Genomic DNA, 23,909 nt, shown 5'->3' with positions numbered 1-23,909 from the left:
GCAGTTCCAAGGACCAGGGATGGCTTTCTAGTCATAATAGTGCTGTCCAAGTTATTGGTTTAACTTCTAATGTTGGAATTCTAAATCCTTACAGGGGTGACCCTTACTTTAGTTTAGCAGGAAGTTCATGTGCTACTAATTTTGATGTTGATGAGTCTGTGTGGCCTCCTCCATACCACAGTGAAAAACATAGGGGAAATCACAAATAATATAGTTTCTGCTACGATATAATGAATTTATTTTAATGCTGATCACTAAATGAATATATACATATTTTTTAACCAGTAACTGCATCACTTCCATTTTGTGGTTGTACTTACTGTTATCATTGTAGGTTCAAAGCTGTGCACTGTTGTTTTTGTTAATGTTTTGTGTGGCAGTATGTATAAAGTTTTTTTGTCTGGAATGTAAAGGAGCAAGTTAGTGAATAGTATAGAACTGTTTGAAAATTAGTTATGAATATTAAATTAAGAATGAGCTCTGTAGTGATCTTCACAGAAGCCTGCTTCCCACTTTTTGTGCACACCCACACCCACACATACAAATACAGTTTTTCTTGGGCAAAAGAGTAAAATTTGGTGCATTGTTTCAATTCTTCTGTATGTAATATGAATTTTTTTTTAACTTCCGAAGAAAATGTACATAACTGTGTGAGAGGTATGTGGTGAAGTTTACAAGGGAACAGAAGCTTATTCCTGAAACTATTTGGAGGGTGATAGCAGGTGGAATGATGATAGTGCCAGGAGTAGATCACAGAGATATCATCTGATGTTCACATAAGAGTCATGTATGAGGTATGCAAACGTATTGTGTTAAAGTTCCAAATGCACATGCATGCATTTAACAAAACCCATTCGGAGACATACCTCGGGGATCACTTCAGTGGCTCTGCTGGACAGAGGCACAGGGAACTAATCTAAGGGGACAGTGAAAGCCAACACATTCTGGCTAGGCTTATAAATGCCTTCGGGCAGATAGCCTAGTACCCACCTATGAACCTATGAACCTATATTCTGAACAGCTGAAATATGTACATAGCACAATTAACACCATATCTTGGCCTAGATACCTGAAAATAAAACAAAAAAATGGAAATTATTTCCACAGAAATAAAACACACTATTAGTGCCATTTTGAGAAATGAACTGCAACACACATGAGGCTACCAGCAGTACGTCACACAGATGCAACTTATTTGACCATTGCACAAACTTAATGGTAACTCCTTGTAAAGTTGCACCATGTGAAATAGTAAAACACCCAGTGCAATACTGATCATATTACAAAACTAAATGTGAATGCATTTACATTGTTTTTATCCTGTCACAGTTGAAACCCAGGAAAAAATATGGGCAAGTCTCTTAAAAAAGCCTGCCATGTTTCAATATGTCCAGCACTACTCTAGCTCTGTTAACTTAGAGAATGGGCGACCTGCACTGATAGCCCATTCTCTAAATGCAATAACGCCCTCAAAAATGTGTTATTGTGTAAATATTGCCCTTCCAGGGGTGTAGAGGCCCACCACTGTGTGAGTTGTTGGGGTCTATATCATAATATCGAAGTTTCAGAACTTCAAATGTTATAATATCAAACCCAAAACCTCGAAGACTGACAACAGCGAAGGGAAAGAATTTGGTGGGCCGTTTCCATGGCTTCGCTATTTCCTCCACTGTGGTGCGATCTCGGAGTTGGTATATTTAAGTGGGAGGTGTGGGGGGCACAGCTCCCCATGTTGGGGGTGTGGGGGGCTTCGCCCCCCCACATTAGTCATAGTTTTTAGTGTTTGTGTGTTTCGTGTTTTGTGCTGGAACAGCGATTTTTTTCCCAGGGAAAAAATTGCTGTTCTCAGTCTTCGGGGTTTTTAGCTTTTGTGGTTTTGGGTTCAATATTATAACATTCGAAGTTGTGCAACTTCGATGTTATGATATAGATCCCTTTGTTGGGCATTATTGATTGCATGAAGTCTAGCTAGTGGAGGAGTTTCACAGAAAAATAAGTTTCAGAATTCCAAAAGAAACTGTCTTGGCAAATTCAGCTAGGAAATAAATAATTCCACCAAAGAAAACAAACATAATAGTTACACTGCAGTAAGTTTGCTATTGCAACACATGCAAAACAAAAGCAGAACACTTAAACAGATCACTTTTACAAAGACACATTCTGACTTGTGTTACCCGTGCTGTATACACCAGAGCTGTCATACTTCAAAACACTAGTGCTGCAAGTCAAAAACTTTTCTCTTATATCATAGACAAGGATAAAAATGACCAGTGATAAATGCCCACATTCTGGGGTAATTTTTTAGATATTAAAATTGTTCACTTATAGTGCTAATGGAGTAAGCCAAGGAATAAGTGATATATATTCTCTGAAGCACAAGAAACCTGTAACTTTAATGCCAGTAATTATTTAATAACTTTAACCTTTACTGTTTTGCATTTCCCTTTTTACATTTATTTTTAAATATGAATTGATAGTTCAATATTAGCTGCAAAACAGTGATGTGCTTTACAGCAAAGTAGTGAATATTATCACTATTACTCTATAGTGCCCTCAAGACTACAAAACAGTGAGATGCATTACAGCAAAGTAATGAGAATAAATAATTCGACATTGTCACTATTACTCTATAGTGCCCTTAAGACTACAAAACAGTGAAGTACAATTGTGCAGTTCAGGGACCGTAATACGTATTTGCCTTCTAACACAGAAACAGTCCATCTTCCATAACAATCTCCATTATATACTTCAGTCAGTGAAGCTGTGTTAAGTCATTCAGTCCTAAATAAATGGCCTTTAATCTACTGGCCATTGAGTAAGAAACCAGATCCTTCCTTTGATTACCCTGTCTAAGCACAGTCTCATATAAATGTAGTACTGAAGCCCTTCAATTATGTTCATCTTAATAGCATATGGAAACCACTGGAACTGACATCACTGGTGTCAAATGAGTTAAAGACTTTTATCAATGGTCTTGGCAGTATATCTTGATGAAAAAAAATCCTACTTGTCACACTTTACATCAGAAATGGAGTTCTGCAATGCTCATTTCTGACTATCTCCTTTCCAAAACTGTGGAATTCAACCTTAGAAATGGTCTATGTATTACACTGAATATTTTTTTGCTAATAGCATCTAACAATGAGCAGTTTCAGACATTAATGACAGCAGAGTGTCACTGTAGGAAGACATGCTGTTTTCAACAACTAAACATGCACTTGGGGAATTAGTCTAAACTCAAGACAGTAAAAAAATTGTGCACTACATCCTGGTATCTTTACCAACCACCTTTGCACAGCTGTCTTACATTCATTCTGCTGCATTTTAGTAGACTGAGATACAGATGGCAGCACTGATCTGGACATCTAGAAGCATGATTAAATCCTGATGATAGCCCCACCTCATCACTGGGCAGTAGCATTCATTGCAAAGAGCCTTTTCTTGAGAAAGGGAGATGGCTTCCTACTTTTCTACAAGACAATGGCCATGTTCCTAATAGACCAGTATGTCCATTTCTGGGGACAAAAAGGAAAAAGACCTCCTCCAGAAGGTACAGAAAATAATAATCAAAATTGTTTAAAGCTAAATCAAGAAACTGTACTAAGACTTTTTCACAATGGGCTTATGTGTGTCAGAAAAAGAACTAGAGCAGCCAAATAACAACTATAAATAAATATGTATACAAGACCAACAATAGTGGCTGTTTACCTCAATATCTAGGGACATGCCATCTGCCTGAATGTCAAATAATATATTACTCCTCCACATCATCTTAACATTTGCAGTCTTGTGTTCACAGACAATCTTGCACTTCTCTGGCTCATATAACAGTGTTGCGGGGAGTGATACACACAGGGAGTTGGGTGTTAACAGTTTTTTTTATTTATTTTATTTATCAACTAGCTAAGGTTACCATGCTCAGGTATGTTATTCACAGGGTAACTCAGAAACATCATCTTGTTTAAGTAACTTACCTAGAAAGGTACATTTTAGAAGTGTAAACTCTGATAGAATCAAAGCCAGGATTATGGGACTGAGCTCATCAAAAGACTATTGCCATGATACTCTGTACAACACTGCTAGACAAAATGCAGCCAGTGATTCCAGCAAGTGGAAATTCAATAGCTGCTAGCAAACAACAGACCATTGCCATTATACTCTGTACTATGTACCTAGAAGAAAAAGCACAGCCATCCAGCAGCAAGTGGAAATTCAATAGCGGCTAGCAAACAACAACACTGCTAGACAAAATGCAGCCAGTGATTCCAGCAAGTGGAAATTCAATAGCTGCTAGCAAACAACTCATCATTGCCAGAATACTCTGTATTACACTGCTAGACAAAATACAGCCAGTTATTCCAGCAAGTGGAAACTCAATACCTGCTAGCAAACAAAAGACCATTGCTATAATACTCTGTACTACACTGCTAGACAAAATACAGCCAGTTATTCCAGCAAGTGGAAATTCAATAGCTGCTAGCAAACAGCAGACCATTGCCATAATACTCTGTACAACACTGCTAGACAAAATACAGCCAGTGATTCCAGCAAGTGGAAATTCAATAGCTGGTAGCAAACAACAAACCCTTGCCATACTACTCCGCACTACACGGCTAGACAAAATGCAGTCAGTTATTCCAGCAGTGGAAATTCAATAGCTGCTAGCAAACAACAGACCATTGCCATAATACTCTGTACAACACTGCTAGACAAAATACAGACAGTGATTCCAGCAAATGGAAATTCAATAGCTGCTAGCAAACAACAGACCATTGCCATAATACTCTGTACTACACTGCTAGACAAAATATAGCCAGTGATTCCAGCAGGTGGAAATTCAATAGCTGCTAGCAAACAACATACCATTGCCATAACACTCTGTGCAACACTGCTAGACAAAATACAGCCAGTAATTCTAGCAAGTGGAAATTCATTAGCTACTAGCAAACAACAGACCATTGCCATACTACTCCGCACAACACTGCTAGACAAAATACAGCCAGTGATTCCAGCAGGTGGAAATTCAATAGCTGCTAGCAAACAACAGACCATTGCCATAATACTCTGTACAACACTGCTAGACAAAATACAGCCAGTTATTCCAGCAAGCAGAAATTCAATAGCTGCTAGCAAACAACAGACCATTGCCATAACACTCTGTACAACACTGCTAGACCAAATACAGTCAGTGATTCCAGCAAGTGGAAATTCAATAGCTGGTAGCAAAAAACAGACCCTTGCCATAATACTCTGTACTACACGGCTAGACAAAATGCAGTCAGTTATTCCAGCAGTGGAAATTCAATAGCTGCTAGCAAACAACAGACCATTGCCATAATACTCTGTACAACACTGCTAGACAAAATACAGACAGTGATTCCAGCAAATGGAAATTCAATAGCTGCTAGCAAACAACAGACCATTGCCATAATACTCTGTACTACACTGCTAGACAAAATATAGCCAGTGATTCCAGCAGGTGGAAATTCAATAGCTGCTAGCAAACAACAGACCATTGCCATAATATTCTGTGCAACACTGCTAGACAAAATACAGCCAGTGATTCCAGCAAGTGGAAATTCAATAGCTGCTAGCAAACAACAGACTACTGCCATAATAGCCTGTACTACACTGCTAGACAAAATATAGCCAGTGATTCCAGCAAGTGGAAATTCAATAGTTGCTAGCAAACAACAGACAACTGCCATAATACACTGTACAACACTGCTAGAAAAAATGCAGCCAGTAATTCCAGCAAGTGGAAATTCAATAGCTGCTAGCAAACAACCGACCATTGCCATAATACTCTGTACAACACTGTTAGACAAAATACAGCTAGTGATTCCAGAAAGTGGAAATTTAATAGCTGCTAGCAAACAACAGACCATTGCCATAACACTCTGTACAACACTGCTAGACAAAATACAGTCAGTGATTCCAGCAAGTGGAAATTCAATAGCTGCTAGCAAACAACAGACCATTGCCATAATACTCTGTACAACACTGCTAGACAAAATACAGTCAGTGATTCCAGCAAGTGGAAATTCAATAGCTGCTAGCAAACAACAGACCATTGCCATAATACTCTGTACTACACTACAAACAAAATACAGCCAGTGATTCCAGCAAGTGGAAATTCAATAGCTGCTATCAAACAACAGACTATTGCCATAATACTCTGTACAACACTGCTAGACCAAATACAGCCAGTTATTCCAGCAAGTGGAAATCCAATAGCTTCTAGCAAACAACAGACCATTGCCATAATACTCTGTACTACACTGCTAGACAAAAATGCAGTCAGTTATTCCAGCAGTGGAAATTCAATAGCTGCTAGCAAACAACAGACCATTGCCATAACACTCTGTACTACACTGCTAGACAAAATACAGCCAGTTATTCCAGCAAGTGGAAATTCAATACCTGCTAGCAAACAAGCAGTCATGGAAAGCACAGCATGTTTTGCTGCTGTAATATAAAGTTTGCACAGCAGAAATATTTTCAGTGCCAAAAACATATATTGTTTAATGTTAATCCATACACATATCTAAAACTGCTGTTGCATTTCAGTTTTTTTCCTGCAAACTTGTCATATATAATCAAGGTGATATGTAATTTCTGCTGCAAAAGGTAAGGGGTAAGTAGAGATGCACTTATTACTACACACATGCCCATACCACTTTCTAATTAAACTGTGGTTAACCATTTCTGACACACTAATCATCATAATTTTGTCACTCTTTCTGTGCCATTTCCTTTCATTATTGCTATGTTAGGCAGTGCAACATAAAAGAAGCCAGAATGAGAAAATTGTCACTCCTACACATTTCCAATCTTTGTGCCTTCCTTAAGCTATTTCCTGTTGTTTAGCTGAGTATGCCCTCTGTGTAGAATAACTGCCCTCCAGGAAGGAAGAAACTTTAGCCGTGCATTTATAGTATACTGCCGTCACAAATTTATAGTCTTCAAACCTCATACTGACCAAACCTACCAATTACACAACTCATATTCCACATCCCGTTCTGAACATAGATGTTTGATGTTTAGGGGGCACAGAACTCCTACATGTCTGGGAAATGATCACAAAAAGCCATATTTACCTTTTAGCTTAATGTCGACATTCTTCCTCAACCAAGAGTAAATTCCATAGCTGGATGCATCTTCGGGAATCGGATTCTCCTTAATCCATCCTCCACAGGCAAAGCTGAAAAAGTTGTCACAGGGATCCACACTTTGATCAAGTTTGCTCAAGACAGCTCCAGCTGTAATAAATAATAAATTCACAATTTATTTCATGTATATTTAAGTAAAGTCCAAGATACTTCCACAGTAACAATCATGAGAATTAAATAAGGAAGGTGTATAAATGGTTAACAGTTATAATTGTTAAATTGCTTGCAATTGTGAGTCATTTAACCTTTGTTTAATGCTCCTGTATATGTGTCTGCACATGTGCGTGTACAAGCATGTGTATGTCTCAGTCTGTGTACATGTGTGTGTGTTTGTGTGTGCGTGGGTGCATACATGTGCATATGCATGTGTGTGTGTGTGTGTGTGTGTGTGTGTGTGTGTGTGTGTGTGTGTGTGTGTGGGTGCATGCGTGTGCATATGCATGTGTGTGTGTGTGTGTGTGTGTGTGTGTGTGTGTGTGTGTGTGTGTGTGTGTGTGTGTGTGTGTGTGTGTGTGTGTGTGTGTGTGTGTGTGTGTGTGTGTGTGTGTGTGTGTGTGTGTGTGTACATTCTTTGAAAGACTAAGCACAGTTTAAAAGGAATAGTAAAGAACATGTAGTTTGTTTCCACGTATGTTCTGGCTGGCAGCACAAAATAATGTTATTTCTATATTATTCGACAGCAAATTCTTTTAGAACATCATACACAGGGTTGCAAATTTAAAAGTCATGTCCTTATATACTATTCTGTAATATATTACTTTCATGCACTACTAGCTAAGCTTTCACGGTCAGCCATGCTGCAGAAGAACAGTTAACAGGAACATTTACTTACTATTGTTATTTTATTTATTTGGCACCTAGGAGAGCATAGTGATTTAAAAAGACCACACATCAGTCTTACCACAACCATAAAGAATGGGGCAAAAATAAACAATTCTCAAAAGTCTGCAAATAAATCAAATGCATTTGCAAGCAATAATCAAAGGATCAAAGGAAGAAGAAACAAAAACAAGGCATGTCACCATGCAACCTTTTATTAAACAGCAAATGATGCTTTTTTTCTATTCAGTCATTTAAATGTCAGTAAACTGTTGTGCAATGCTTTCCTTCAGTGCCAAGTAACCCAAAGTCTTATGTCCATGCTGCCAAGGCATGGTCTGCTATACACAGAAAAATATATGTCACCTTCTTCTTGCCTTACATGTCAAATATATAACTAGCCACATTGCGTTGTGTAACAATGTTGTCCGCATAGCCTGGGGGCAACCAACCACAGCAAGTTATCTTATTTTGATATTTTTAACATGTCTGTCAAACCTACAAAAGCTAGTACAACAATCTTGTATACTTAATAAACCAGGTGGGTAATAATAACTCTTATTTATATCTCCTTTAAAATTCAAACATATCTCTGGTTGTAGTAGCAGCATTTTAGCAAGTAAGAAACAGGCTTCACAATTTCATTAAATATTCTACCACTTACATAGCACTTAGTTAAACCCTGCTGGTGACCATTCTGTTCACTAAAACTAACAATATAGCCAGCTTTAGGTACCTGCAATATCCGTGGCTGTAGGGAGCCCCCCTCAATCATCTTTGACTGTTTGGAGGCCCCACAAAAGCTGATGCTGGTTGGGGAAAATGAAGAGAAAAGAAAGTATTAATTTTCTGATTACAGCCTTTTATCTAAACAGGGTTGTGATATGACCCAGTTAGGATAAAGCTGATACTGAACATGAGTAAGGTAAGCCCCAGAGATCAGCAGCTCTGAGTGACTGATCTCAGTGTACACCACGGATTCCAAGAAGAGCTGATGCTCCCAGTCTTCAGGAATGGTTCTGTCTTTCAGTGAGTTTTGTAAATACTGGCGGAACACCAGATACCATAATTCTCAACTGCTTTGCTAAAGAAATCTACACAATGCAAAAAAATAATAGCAGAATAAACGCTCATAATCAGGAACATGTTTTAAATATTACTCTAATTCACTTAAAAAGTTGATAGAATAACATCTTTTGCATCAGCATGATTGTTTTGGATAATATGAAGTATAATCTCTGACATCTGGATTTACTGACTTTCTGTAATCCTGAATGATTTACCAGCAAATCAAACTTTTCATAAAAGACAGGGAAAAATTATCAGACAAAATCAGGGAAGGTTTGTGAAATCAGGGACAGTGACAGGTATGCAGTACTCCTCAATGAGGTAAATAAAACTGTCTTACCCCTGCTGCTATTTGATAACTGTTAAACAGTTACTGATCTGGTATGGCAGTATCTGTGTTGCACAATGTATTGCTATTTGCTGAAATAAGTACACAACTAGTATTGCTTTGGTTTATGAGTATGTGTGTTTAAAAAAATATCACCAAGTTTTATCTGTGCACACACCCAGTAATGCCAGGACACATACATGATTCTTCTGGGTATCAGTAAAAAATGCAGCTAACAAGTAATTATATTTCAGAAGTAAGGCATACATTATAACAGCGAACATTCAGACACTTAGATCTTCTAGGAGTTTGGTGGCCCCCACTCCCCAGACTCTATAAATGGATAATCATCCTTGACTGTGTGTGTGCCCCACAAAAGCTGTTGTTCTTCAGAGAAAAAGTGTATTAATTTTCTGATTATGCTCTTTAACCTGAACAGGGCTGGGATATGACCTTGTTGTTAGAATAAAGCTGATAATGGTCTCTGTGCTCAGCCACACCCATTCTAAAACCAGCCCAGCTCAGCTGTGTGTGTACAGAAAGCTGCTGTAGGTTATGTGGGTGTGTATGTGTATCTGGGGGGATTGTGTGGTTATTATTTCTTTAATTTGCATTACAGTCAAACCTTAGAGATTTGCACAGGAGGTCATTGTAGCTTGTGTCTGGGGTGGAGACAGTGTTGTTATTGTTTCCTTTACTTTTCTTACAGACGTCAGAGGCGTACAAAAAAGGTTACTATAGCTTGTTTAAGGGCACTGTACTGTCTATGAGCAACAAAGTAGAATAAATTACTGTAATCATTATTTTTTGTTCACTGTCCTCACAATCACTCATCAGGTATGTATAAAGGTAGCTGCAATTTGGGGGTTGGGATTTAGAGGTTAGGAGTGATGAAACATGTTATGCATGTATGTCATCAGTTACTTGAAATGCATGATTGTGGCACTTTGACCCTCTGCTTTCATCCCAGTCTAACCCCAGAGTGATGCATAGGCAGTAACTGTCTTTTGTTGGGGGGGGGGGTTTAGAGAGGCAGGCATATTCCCAGATAGGATCTATGTACCCTCACAATAGTTTATTGTGAGCTACTATTTTGCCAGCTTTGAACATTAAGCCTTGGACACAACTTATATCTTCCTGGAAAAAAAGATAAGAGTGAGATGCTTCTCTTACTCATGATTTTTGTTCAGGCCGCAGCTGGATTAAAAGGTTGGGAAAATGCTCTAATGCGTCTAGGAGCACGACCTTGAGTTATTTCCTAATTGGTGATCACTGTGCTGTTCTGGTCAGGAAAGGTCTGTCGAAAGGATGTTAGGAAAACTAAAACTGAGCAGCAGCACTGAATTTCTTTCTTATTCATAATTTCTGTTTAAGTCATAATTGGATGAAAAAGTTATGTAAAAAGAAAACAAACCTTTAAAATGTACTTCAGAGAATAGAGAAAGCTATAGCTTTTTGAAAAAGCTGAAGAGTAAGGCAAAATGTGAGAACAGGAAAAAAAAATTAATGTGCATGGTATGGGGAGCCCACAATTGGAGTGGGGGGACATAGGGGAGCACTGGAGGATGTGCATGGGTGGGCTGGGGCTAAAACAGTAGGCATTGCTTAGGGCACCATTTCACCTAGGTCCAGCTCTGTACATAGACCTGTTATAATGTATCACTGCTGCAACTAAATGCCAGTAACATGAATGTCCCTTTGAGATAGGCCAACATAGTGTGGTACTTAGGCCTGTTATTATGTAAGATCACTGTAGCGACAGATCAGTCTATGTGGACTACTCCTAAAGCTTTACAGCATGAAGTAAAAGGTTGCTTAGGATGGGACTTAGAGTGGAACTGCCTAGGGGCTCCCAACTTGACATTTGCTGGGGCCCCCAAAATGTTAACACCAATCCTGGTTATCCAGGGGGGGTTCCTCTTCTATGAAAACAACTTTATTGCACAGTCCAGATGCAAGTTTTTTTTAAATAACTATTATTCCAAACTAGTATTCTCAGCCACTACTGAGCCTTTGTGCCATCTTTGTAATTATACAAGTGAAACACCAGGACTTAATGTGGTTATTTACTGACACTAGCTCATGTCACTTCATCCTCTACATCAGATAATTCATTAGGATTAAATTATGAAAGATTTGGTTCCTGCAGCTGGTGCAGATCAATGCAGCACTTTTACTAAAACCAGGAAAGGGAATCAGTTTTCTCCTTTATGAATGGATTACATTACAACAGTTGTGAAATTGACACAGTTTTCTTGTTCTATGGTTCATTGCTGCATTTGGCTATACAATCTTAACACAACAGATGGCGACCATTAATAGGCTAGTTTACTGGGTTTTTTTTGTGTGGATTTTTATGGCTATCTTGTGGTAATTATAAAAAGGACTGAGTTAATGTTCTACATGTGTTCTCTTCTTGTTTAGATAACTAGGAACACAAACATTTTATTTTTAAACTTTGTTCAACTTGTCACACATCAGTTTTAAAGGTTTCCTAAGATATGTCAATTTGAATGTTTGCACTGATAATCTGTCACTGTGTCTCCGCAGTAGAGTTCGATCCTGGGCATATTGTTTTGCCAGCCTTGAAGGAGATAGATTGCTGTTTTACAAGTATATGTAAAAGGAGAGAATTGAGTATCTATTCACCTTGAACTTATACTCATGTCTTGGGCCATGTTTAATCAAGAATACTTGGATGTAAAGCGGGCAGAGTTGGTTGATACACAGAAAAATTAGTTTGATACAAAAAAACTTTTGAAAACCATCTTGATTATGAAACCGTGAACTGTGTTTGGTGGGTTTATGTTTCCTTATTTGTTCTTGTTTTGTAATTGGTTAGAGCCCGATTTTCTGTTTTTTTTTTTTTAATGATCTTATTATGTTAGGCTGGTTCACTGAGAATACTTGTATTAGATAATAATTTCCACTTATAGTATTTTTAGTTTCATTTATTATTGTTCCAGATGATGAAATTCACTTAAATAAAGATGAATTTCAAATTGTGACTGAACAGTTTTTCTATAGTGTTTTGTTATTTTAATCTGTTACATTAGACATTGCCCGTTCGATTCTCAGAGCGTCTTCTGTGTAACGACATGCGTGAATGGGCATTCCTTCGTTGAAGGTTGTGCGTTAGGCCCGGCAAGCCAGTACATAAAACTCTACTGCCAATCAGACTGGAGTTCTGCTGTGGCGACCCCTAACCGGGAAAAGCCGAAAGACACAAACAAACACATTATTGATACTTTTTTCCCCCCACAGGACTTTTATCTGTTGGGAAGAAGCAAGTGAGGGTTGGCATAATGGCAAAAGTGTTTACTTCACAGACACAAGGTACAGGGTTTGATTCTCTCCTTTCAAGGGAAAAATCAACTAGGTTTAAAATGGCCCACAAGTTCATCTTACCTGTAGACCTTATAAGTGAATTTGTCAGCAATTTATTGACAGAGAATATTGCAATGCATATTCTAGGGTGCCGACCTCAGAAATACCGAGGCAGTCTGTTGGTGTACAGATTGATTCTGATTCCTCCTTAGCTTCAGCTATTAGGTAATCTCCCAGGTAACAACAACTGCAGCTATAACATGACATTAAATGTGATCTAGCATCAGAAGTATAAATTATATTAGCTTTGACCGGAGGTCCTTTTGAGCATCTACTGACTAAAATCCACATGATGGTAAGACTGAATCATTTCATTTTTACCAGAATACACACTAGGGGAATATTGGCACTGAAGTTCGAATGTTACTAAAAATAAGGGGAAGGACAGCAGTAATGATTAGTAGGCAGAAAAGACTCTGATACAAAGACGTTCAAATATATATGCATTGGAGGCTGGCCATTTTCCCACATGCACTTCACTGACACATGCAGAATATGCCCTGAAGTCTGCTTTCTTCCTTATAAGCATTAAAATGGATGTATTATTTATTTATTTGTTTGTTTATTTATTTATTTCAATATGATAACCCAGTAACTGGAATGGTCATAATGCCCCAGGATCAACAAGACAGAAGAAACATGTAGTTAAATTACACTAACAAGCAAAATACAATGAGTAATGAAAGATACATTAATTAACAAACTATATACACAATGTACATGAAGTATGAATAGTTATGGTTAAGGAAACATGAATATATTTATGGTATATTATACAAAGAAATGCATTGTACGACGATAGCTGTGAGGAATCCAACATTTTCATTTGCAGTTGATAATCATCCTTTAACAATTAAGGTAAACAGAAGTACCTGAGCATAATTATCCATTATCTAGGAAACCTGTGCAGGCTGCTGCTTCTTTAGTGAGCTTTTCTTTTAGTACACTTTTAAAAGGAGACCAATTATACTAAGCCACAAATTCCAAACGTAAAAGTACCGAAGGGAGATTTCTGAAAGAGACAAATACAGAACTTGGTGGAACAGGCAAAATAAAGGTCTTTATTGGAGTAAGCCACTTCTGTATCTCATAATCCCCTGCTTAATTATCCTAACTCTAAGATGACAAAACCTCAGAAAAATAAGAAATACTTGCTCACTCACAGAAAATACCTGGAACTAAGCACTTCTCCCCCTCTCTCTCTGCTTTAGAGAAGGTTAACACCTGCACTACACCTCAAGCAACACATAGCCCTTCAAAACCCACACCACCAACACCCTCACATAGCGACACTAAACCCTCATATGCAGAGGCCCTTAACAGTAACCTGCCCAAGCAAGAAGGACCTCTTAAGCTGAAATGCAAACAAACACCAATTACAACCAAAGTGTCACATGCTCACAACACCAGTGTGCCACCCAACAACAGCCCATAAGGCAAGACAACGTACTCAACACTTTAGTCATAGGTGACTCTATAGTCAGGCATACTGATGTCCCACTCACCAGGTTGAACAAGGAGAAAATTACAGTCAGCTGCCTTGTGGGTGCCAGGATCCACCACATAACGCATGCATGCACTCAAGTCACTCCACAACAACTACAAATATGACTCTGTCATTGTCCATGTTTTAGTGAATGACTTGAGACATACCTCCCTGGACTACATGAAAAGAGACATGGAAGAGCTCTCAGATCATGTGGCCCAGGCAGGTATGACCCTAGCCCTGAGTAGCATTCTGCCTTCACCCAGAATGATGCCACAGTATAAGGACAAAATGATTGACCTCAACAATTGGCTAAGCTTCTGGTATCATTCAAAGGGGATCCAGTATCTGTCTGCCTGGGATGACATGATCGACAGACCACAATGCTTTGCCAGAGATGGTCTGCACCTGTTGCCCCTGGGATTCAGGTTACTGACTAAGGTTCTTGCCACCCCTATACTGCCTATTTTAGGCAAAGTTCAAAGGACAAAACCACCACCATAACAGGTACAAGCATGCAAAATCTGAAGATAATGCTACTCACAGCTAGAAGTCTAAACCTCAAAATGCACTCTCTCGTGGCACTCCTAAAAATGGAGAACATCAATATCTGTGCAGTAACTGAGACCTAGTTCAAAGCTCCAGAGGGCACCCCTGCAATACCAGGCTACAACTCTTACCACACTTTTCGGCCACCAAACCAGGACTGAAACACTAAAGGTGGAGGAGTGTCCATATTCACCAAGGATATTCACACCACGAGGCTAGTTGCCCAACTGGTGCAACTAACACTAGGTAAGATTGCAATCCAAATTTGAGCTAGCTACAGATCCCCTACCATGCCCCAAGATTCTCACTACACCTTTCTTAACATACTGGAAAATATTAAGATACAACCAAACACCCTAATACTGGGTGATTTCAACTATCCTGCCATTAACTGGGAAAACTACTCGTGTTCCAACACCTTTGCCCAACGGTTCTTGGAATTCATAAATTCCAATGCCCTGGATCAGCTAATCCATAGTCCCACCAGGGGCTCCAGTATCCTAGACCTGGTCATTACCAACATGGGAAATCAATGCTCCACACCTATGGTCACCCCCTCGTTGGTCAGGTCTGACCATAAGCTAATCACCCTTGACATCCACATCCCTCCCCCACCCCCCAGTAAGGAAGCCTCTGTAAAAAAACTTCTCCAAAGCCAACTTCATGCTACTCAAGTCAGAAGTGACAAACTTCATGACACCCATGCAGATGGGAACTGAAAGTTCAACTGCTGAATCCTACACTAAGGCACTGTATGAGCACATCCACTCGTGCATGAATCGTGCCATCCCAAATAGAACCAAGACACTCTACTCCAAAAAAAGGAAGCCAATCTGGTGGTCCCCTGCCATAAACAAACTTTACAACAAAAGGAAGAAACTGTTGCAGAAAAGAAGAAAATCCCAGGATGCAAAAAACTCCCTTACCAGCCTCAGTAAGATGCTGAGATCCCTCATAAATTCCTCCAAAGCTAGTTTCGAAAATAAAATTGCCAAAGATTCCAAAGACAACCACAAGGCATTCTATAGCTATGTCAAGAATCTAAATGGCAATGCTCAGATCTGCTCTGAGCTACAACAGAATGGCATTAAATATACTGATCCCAAGGATACTGCCAATATCCTGGCAGATAGATTCAGTGCCAACTTCACCCCCCTCTCACCCCCAAAAGGGCCTATCTCAGTATCAAAAGATTTCCAAATTCCGGTAATAATGACCACACAGGTAAAAATGCACTTTCCAAAGCTAAGCATCCATGGGACCAGACAACATCCTGGGCTGTGTACTACATGAACTACAAAATGAACTGGCACCTCACCTAAGTGTCATGTTTAATCATAGCCTCACCTCAAGCTTCATGCCCACTGAGTGGCGCACAGCTATAGTTATCCCACTCCACAAGGGGGGAATCCACCTTGGATCCTGGGAACTACTGCCCCATCAGTCTGATGAGCCTGATCTGCAAGGCCATGGAATGTATTATCATGGAACTTATAAACAAAGACATTGGCAACCTTCAAACACTGGACCCCACCCAGTTTGGGTTCATGAAGGGCCGATCTTGTTTCCTGAACCTGATTGACTTCTTCAAATCAGTCTCCAGAGCTGTGCACGAGGGTAAGGTGGTCCACACAGCTAATCTGGACCTCGCCAAGGCCTTCAACACCATCCCCCACTCTGGAATCATAGATAAACTTACTAAGCTGGGCATTAATCCCTACGTCACTCGATGGGTTGCCAACTGGCTTACTGACAGAACCCACATTGAAAAGTAGCCGACTCCAAATCCAGCTCCAGACAAGTGACAAGTGGAGTACCTCAGGGTTCAGTCTTGGGACCGGTCTTGTTTGGCATCTAGTTCTCTGAAGTACAGGCCAACATTAAGGGTCTCTGGCTAACAATGTTTGCAGATGACTGCAAACTGGGAGCCATTATTGAATCCCCAAATAATGTGGATATTCTACAAAAGGGCCTTACAGAAACAGATGCCTGGTACCAGAGCCATGGGCTCAAGCTCAATACCAAGAAATGTATAGTTATCCCCTTTGGGAAAAAACATGTACCCATGAATTACCACATAGGTGGCAGTACACTAAACACTGAAAGTGTGATGAGATTTAGGGACACAGGTGGATAGTAGTCTCACCTTCAATAACCACATTGTCACAACAGTCAGGAAATCCTTCTATGTGGCACACCTCATCACTAAGGGCTTTTCATCCAGAAAAAAGGAGGTCATTGTCCCACTGTACTCATCCCTCATTAGACCCATTATAGAATATAATGCCTCATTTGGTATGTACCTCTCAAGACATCTCCAACAACTGGAAAGCCAACAGAAATATCTCACTAAAAGAATCACAGGCCTAAAGTAGATGCCCTATGCTGACCATCTAAAAAAACTCCAGCTATACTCTGTCGCATATCCTCTACTCAGAGTTGATCTCTGCTTAACATACAAAGCCATGTCAAACCCCAGAGCTGTTGAACATGCTACACTTAAAGAAAACCCAATCCCTCAGAGCCACAAGCTCCAGGGATATAAACTTTGTCATCACAATGAACAAAACATGCTGGAGGGATAGGTTCCTGACCCAGAGACTCTCCAGACTCTGGAATAGACTGCCCATACATGTCAATCACAGTGCCTCTTTGGCCCTCTTCAAAAGGAACCTTGACGATTGGATGGGAGATAGGAAATTCAACCCAGGGATCACGTCAGTCGCCCAGCTAGACAGGGGTCCAGGGAAGTAAATATTGTGGGAAGAAATAGCCAGGGAATTGTTATGGCTAGGCTTGTATAGGCCCTAGGGCCAATAGCCTAGTACCAACCTATGAACCTATGAACTCTTTTGTTTAAATAATGCGATATTAAATTAAAATAATTAAACGTGGAGTATGAGGGACTCAGTCCACCAACTTAACGGGTATGTGGATTGCTCCACTCCAAAAATTACATTTTATTTTCTGCTTTAGAAATATTATTTGTAACAAGGTTAAAATACTGCCTTTGCCAGTTTTGATGATCTAATTTTGGTCTTATTATATACCAGCTTAGTAGCTTTGGGGAAAACAAATCATACAGAACCATTCAAAAAGGAAAAAAAAAAATCTGTCTGATTTTTATGTTCATTATTTCACCAACCTTCCATATCCACTACCACTGCGACTGTCTCCAAAGTGTGTTATGGATTTTTAATACAGGAAAATTAACTCTTCTCAAAATGTCTGTTTAAGGTATGACATCCACTCGGTGAGGGATGCATATTTAAAATGTTTAAATGATGGCACAGTCAGTGTTTTTAATTCAGTGTTATGTCCTAAGCTGCCTAGGGTACAACCCCCCTAATAAGTGGCTGCTAATTGCTATGTATCATATGAGGGCTCAGTTGGGAATCTAGCTAATGAGCAGTATATCTTGGACCAGGCCTGCCTTCCTGTTTACTGCCCACTTATATCCTACAAGGAAAACATGACAGCCAGTCGAGTTATGTACGGAATCTTTATAAATACCAACTATATTAAAATAATGCAATGCATGCTGAATAGAAAAAAGGAATAAAATATATGGTATGTCAGACTGGCTAGGACTTAAGGTACTAGTAAACACAGAAGCAAGTTCATCACTGCTGTGTTAGTGTGATCACAACTGTGGTTCTTTCCAGCAGATGTTTCCAGCTCTCCGAGAATAAATGAAGTCTGTTTTGCAGGCTATTGAATGGAGATGACAAAGACAGCCACAAAAAAAATTCACAACGTAAGAAGTCATGCTGATGCTAACTTAATTGTTTAATTACAGAGAAAGCAGAGAGAGAAGAAGGAATTTATGGAAAAATACACAGACAAACTATGCGCATTCACTGAAGGCAGATGTTATAAAATAAAAGATCCAGCAGCCACTGTTTTTAAATGAGCTTAAGGCACCACATGATTCGAGTGCATATATGTACTTTTGAAAGGAACTAGGGTCAAAGTCTTGTAAGTACAGCTTTGTGAAGGGTATGCCATTAATATCCTGGCATCATGCCTGATGTGCTTAATATATGTAAACTTCCCTCCACTCATAATGTATGACTTTTTCCATTATTCTTGAGCAAAGACATTGAGAGGTATGACGGAAAAACACACAGGAAAAAAGTCAAGCAAAGTTATTACCCCACTCTAGAGATGGCTGGTAAGACCTCATTTAATGTATTGTGAGCAATCGTACATGTCTAAAGTTTGCAATACACAGGCAAGACAGAGACTGTATGGAGAAAGTAAATAAAAATTATGTTTGCTCATTACCAGATGTCATATTATGAAAGGCTACAATGGTCAATGTGGACTTTTCTTTAAGAAAGAAAGCAGAGAGATATATGATAAGAACATTAAAAACTTCAGGAGAATATACATAATACAATGTGTTCTGCTTACAATGTGATATAGGAGAACAAGAGGGCACAATTTGAAAGTACTTAGGAGATGGCTCAGGGATATACAGAGAAGTATTTCTCATGGAAATGGTGATGGAAGACTGTAACAGGCCCTTTTTAAAGGTTGTAGTTTTGGAAGTGAAATCAAGAATACAGATGAAAGACATAAGGCAGTATTTTTGTTTGGTAGAAAAAAGAAATAAGGTGAGAGTTAAGTAGAATTTGCAGCAAATTTCGAAGACAGGGAAATGCACAGACTTGGTGGGTTAAATCGTCTGCATGTCGTTTCTAGATCTGCAATCAAAATGTATTTTCTATTTTATTCTTTTGTTATCCAAGTAAATCCAGAGGGCACAAGCCTCTTTTCAGGAGTGACCTGGAAATACCATCTAGTTAAATGACTTACTCCAATTCCCATCATATGCAAATGGAAACAGAGAATCAAACCACATACTACAAGACAGAATCTTAGTCCTCTGCCAGACTGCATGCTTATCTGTAGAGGAATTCATAGTATAAACAGATACAGACTCAGTGACTTATGACAGGATCTCATCTTTTCTAGCAAGTAGATGTGTCAGACAGCTTTGTCTTTACCTGTAAGGTGAATACATTTGCAGTTTATTGTTAAGTGATAATTCTGGACAAAGTACTGTATCGAGCAATGCCTTTCTATCATTGAGAAGAAAAACGTTTCCTTGAAAATGAGCCTCCAGCCCACCACCAAATTCATGTAGGTAATTAAGTATTCAGAGTTTATTGTCAAAAGTGAAGGCTCAATGGGATTAATTTTGAGTTCCTGAAGTAAACCTCACCACAAAAGAAACACCCAAGGGAAACTACCCAGAATTGCAGCCACCAAACCTTTGGACAAAATCGCAATATAAATATATATTGTAAGAGGCACATTTTCCTGCACCCCACATAGGGTCTTCACCCTCTTACTTATATATAAAAACTACACAGTTGCACAATGCCAGTGAAAAGAGAACCCACCCAGTAATGGTGAAAGCGCAGTCTCATACAGCTGCAGAAACCCCTCGGTGAGCTGAACTCGGTGATTCTGTTTCATGTAGTATCCTGTCTGTCACCTAAGGTTTTAAGTGATTGTACATATTCTTTCTCAATAGTATGAGAGATGAGGTCAGTGTAGTATTTCAAGGCAAGCAGCCTGCTGAGTATTCATCCTTTAAAATTCATATACTTTACTATTTTCTATTCTGTAGATCTTTTAATTTCTTTTTTACTTTTTGTTCAAAAATATTTCCTTTGATGTTGCTGTCTTCCTGAAGTAGTACACCAAAACTCTTTATATCTCTCCAGCTACTGAAATTAATCTCAAGCATGACTAAAATATTTTAAACATTTCAAATATATTTTATGTGGATCTGTACACTGTCCATTTTGTGGTTCCTCCCACCACAAAATCACAGAATGTGTTTTTTGTCTTGTTCCATCATGGGTTCATTGTATACGTCTGTCATTGCAAGTACAATTAGTTACCTTTGGAGCACATAGCTGCAGTTGGCAGTTCTGTTACAACTTACAACATCACAAGTCCCTAATTTATCTGTTGCCAAAGGTTTGTGCTACTGTTTTGTCTGGCCCTCCCTAGGCCTCACTGTAAGTCTGTTTAGCCTTCAGTACATTATTCAGATGTTGCCTTTTGACATGTGAGTTACTTTACCAGCTAAATCTGAGACTATTACATTAAGTAGGAAATGGTTTGTTTCTCTTCTAACCCTAACGTGGGAAGACGTGTTTTTTGTTTTGCCCAGTTTTTTTTGTAACAAAGCTAAAATGATGAAACATGTAATTAAACTAAATTCAGAAAATGACTGATACATTTGCATTACTGTACACCATACTTTACTGTTTTCATAAAAGATGCTATAATTTGTTTGCCTCCGGCTTTCTTAAAGTAGTCAGGAACTATATATTTCTGTCTTGTGCATTATTATTTTCCTTCTAAAATCTGTGGGTTGTCTGTAAGTGCTATACTTCATACAACATCTAAGAATTTTGAAATGTCAGCAAGTCCTCACCTACAGCACAACAAATAATTCAGGGTTCTTTATGCACCTGATTATTCAGCCTTGTAGCAGACACTGCACAAGCTAAGAACAGTTCACTTCCATGGACAGCAGTCTGACCTGCTGTATGGCTGCTTGCAATGCCAGTTGTGCGTGACCACAACCTCTTGAGACATGGAATAGCACTTTCATCTGTCTGACTACTCTTGTAAAAAAATAAAATAAAATAAAAAATAAAAACATAATAATAATAATAATAATAATTCACTATGATATAGGTGACCTGGGTTTAACATCTGAATAGAGTAAAAGTATTTTATTTTATGTATAGTGCAAGACGGTTTCATAGAAATGGTTTATTGCCTGTGCTAAAATGTTATCCCTCCAACATGTTCTATTAATTTTGCAAAACATATTGAGAACCTTGTGTGGATGTTTGTGATACCACTGGACATGCAAACTTGTAATAGGTGTAAAAGAATATGGTCTGTTGAAGCTCTATATGTAAGGCAGAAGTCAACTCTCAGTAGCCTGTGTGACACTGAGAAAAGGGCAGGATTTTAAATAGTCTGCAGAGTCTTTTACAACTTAGGCTTCTTTTTTAATGTAAAAGCATTGTGGTCATTCCAGCTGTGGCAAGACTTTGGACAGGTACATACTGAAACAAGCATTATAATCTATGATTGGCCTAATGAGGGACCAAGTACAGAGAGATGACTGCATCCCTGGATCTGGACATAATTCCTTTAGATATAAGCTGTGGAATGAAAAAGAGTTTGCTTACAGCATTGGCTGCTTGGTAATCAAAGGACAGTTCATTGGTAACATATGTTCCCAAATCTCTAACTACAGGATCCATTTTCATGGATGTGTTCTGAATGTGAAAGTTACACCAGGATTTATGCTTGCCAAAGGATGTGATTATACACTTCTTGGTACTCAGTTTTAGGTCATGGTTTTGACACCTACTATTCATGTGAGAAAGGTCCTCTTTAGGGATCTTGATGGCCCTTTTTCCCTTCAGCTCCCTGTTTCAGTCTTCCCTCCTTCAGCTAGTATCTCAGTCTCCTCTTTCACTTTCAGAATTGTCTTTTATATCCCTGAAAAGGCACTCCACCTTGTGGTCTAATGGAAAACTACAGTATATTACTTCTACAATGAAATACAGTGGGAACTACACTCTCCCCCACTTGAAAATCTTGGGTCCCCCCAAGAACTGAACAATATTTTTGCATTCAAAAGGTACATTCCACCAAGGGTAATCAGCCTTATGCTTAACTTGGGATGGGGTGTCACCACTGGAGTAGGAGGAATAAGGATTATGGGTAAAGATTCTCCGATGAGCTGTGGTCACAGGTTCCTGTGTACTATGTCCCAACTGTTATATGTAAGTCTCTGTGGGGGCCAAATCAGTCTCTGCAGTTTTGGTTCAGAAGAGACAGCTAAGGAATTTTGCTCAGAAGGTTTGTCACTCACATCACATTCAATGTCCAGTTCTTCAGAAGGCATACTGTCTACTTCTAAGATCTCCTCTTGTATAACTTCACTTTTGTTTTCCATAATGGTATGACTGTCCTCAGCACTATTTTTTGAAGTTTGCCTAGCAGGGCCTCCATCAGTATCAGGTTCTGCAAGAGGTACAGAAACATTACTTAGACTATTATTAGGTCTGGGTTGCTCAAAATGACAAGGAACAAATTCCAGTGCATTTACATTGAGATTACAGCCCACAAGGTCTAGAACATCCTCATAAAAAAGCCCACAGAAACCCCAGTCATCATCACTGTCCTCCTCTCCTTCAGCAGGAGGAAGTATAGGCTCTTGAACATTGGAAAGAATAGTTCCTCTCTGCCTTAGCCTTCTGGATTGCCTTGAGTTAGGCTTCTACTAAGCCATTCTGTGTTCCGGATTCATGAGTCTCACTGATTTTGCCAAAGGCATTAAGTTGTTGCAGTGCCAGGTTTTAATGGGTCCTTCTTTCCCCTCAGGGCAAACTTGGTAGACAGGGATATTAGGTAGCTGAGAACAAATTATGTAAATCTCAGATCCCTAGTGGTCAGTTAGTTTATGCTTTCCTTGTAGTCCCAAATTTCTCAAAAGAACTCTGTCCCCTGGCTGCAAGTCATGCATCTTTACTTTTTTGTCATAGTGAGCCTTGTATTGCTGATGTCTTTGTCCTGTTGATTTTTCAGCAAGCTTATAAGCCTGTCTGAGGTTCTTCTTGAGTCTCTCCACATAATTTCCATGAGATCGCACTGGTGTATCATCAGCTGTGACTCCAAAGGTGACGTCAACAGGAAGAAAAGCTTCTCTTCCAAACATTAGGAAGTTAGGCAAGAATCCTGTAGCATAATTTTTAGTACTGTTGTAAGCATGCACCACTGTGGCTACATGTCTACTCCATTGACTCTTCTTCTCAGCAGATAGTGTCCCCAACATGTCTAGTAAAGTTTTGTTGAAATGCTCAGACTGAGGATCCCCTTGAGGATGATAAGGAGTGGTGTGGCTTTTTGGACTCCCAACAGGTGAGTAGTTCATGGACAAGCTTGCTCTCAAAATCACATCCTTGATCACAGTGTATCCTTTTTGGCAGGCCATAGTGTACAAAGAACTTCTCTTTATCTTCTGAGTGCATAGGGATTTGATAGTATC

The 23,909-nt window shown here is 39.1% G+C and overlaps 1 protein-coding gene across 1 annotated transcript in view; it reads right to left on the bottom strand.

The window, feature by feature from the left end:
* The window catches only part of PHEX (phosphate regulating endopeptidase homolog X-linked), a 1,091,028-nt gene that overhangs the window by 986,224 nt on the left and 80,895 nt on the right, over window positions 1–23,909 (bottom strand). Inside the window, exon 3 of the mRNA XM_044072288.1 lies at window positions 7,101–7,262. Within this exon, the coding sequence (XP_043928223.1) occupies window positions 7,101–7,262 (162 nt within the window). The remainder of the gene's footprint in view (window positions 1–7,100; window positions 7,263–23,909) is intronic.

The sequence above is a fragment of the Protopterus annectens genome, chromosome 5.part0 (genome assembly GCF_019279795.1).
Source record: "Protopterus annectens isolate FY-2018-M chromosome 5.part0, PAN1.0, whole genome shotgun sequence".
NCBI lineage: Eukaryota > Metazoa > Chordata > Ceratodontiformes > Protopteridae > Protopterus > Protopterus annectens.
Note: the sequence above shows the minus strand (reverse complement) of the source record. Positions and strands in the feature narration are given on the sequence as shown.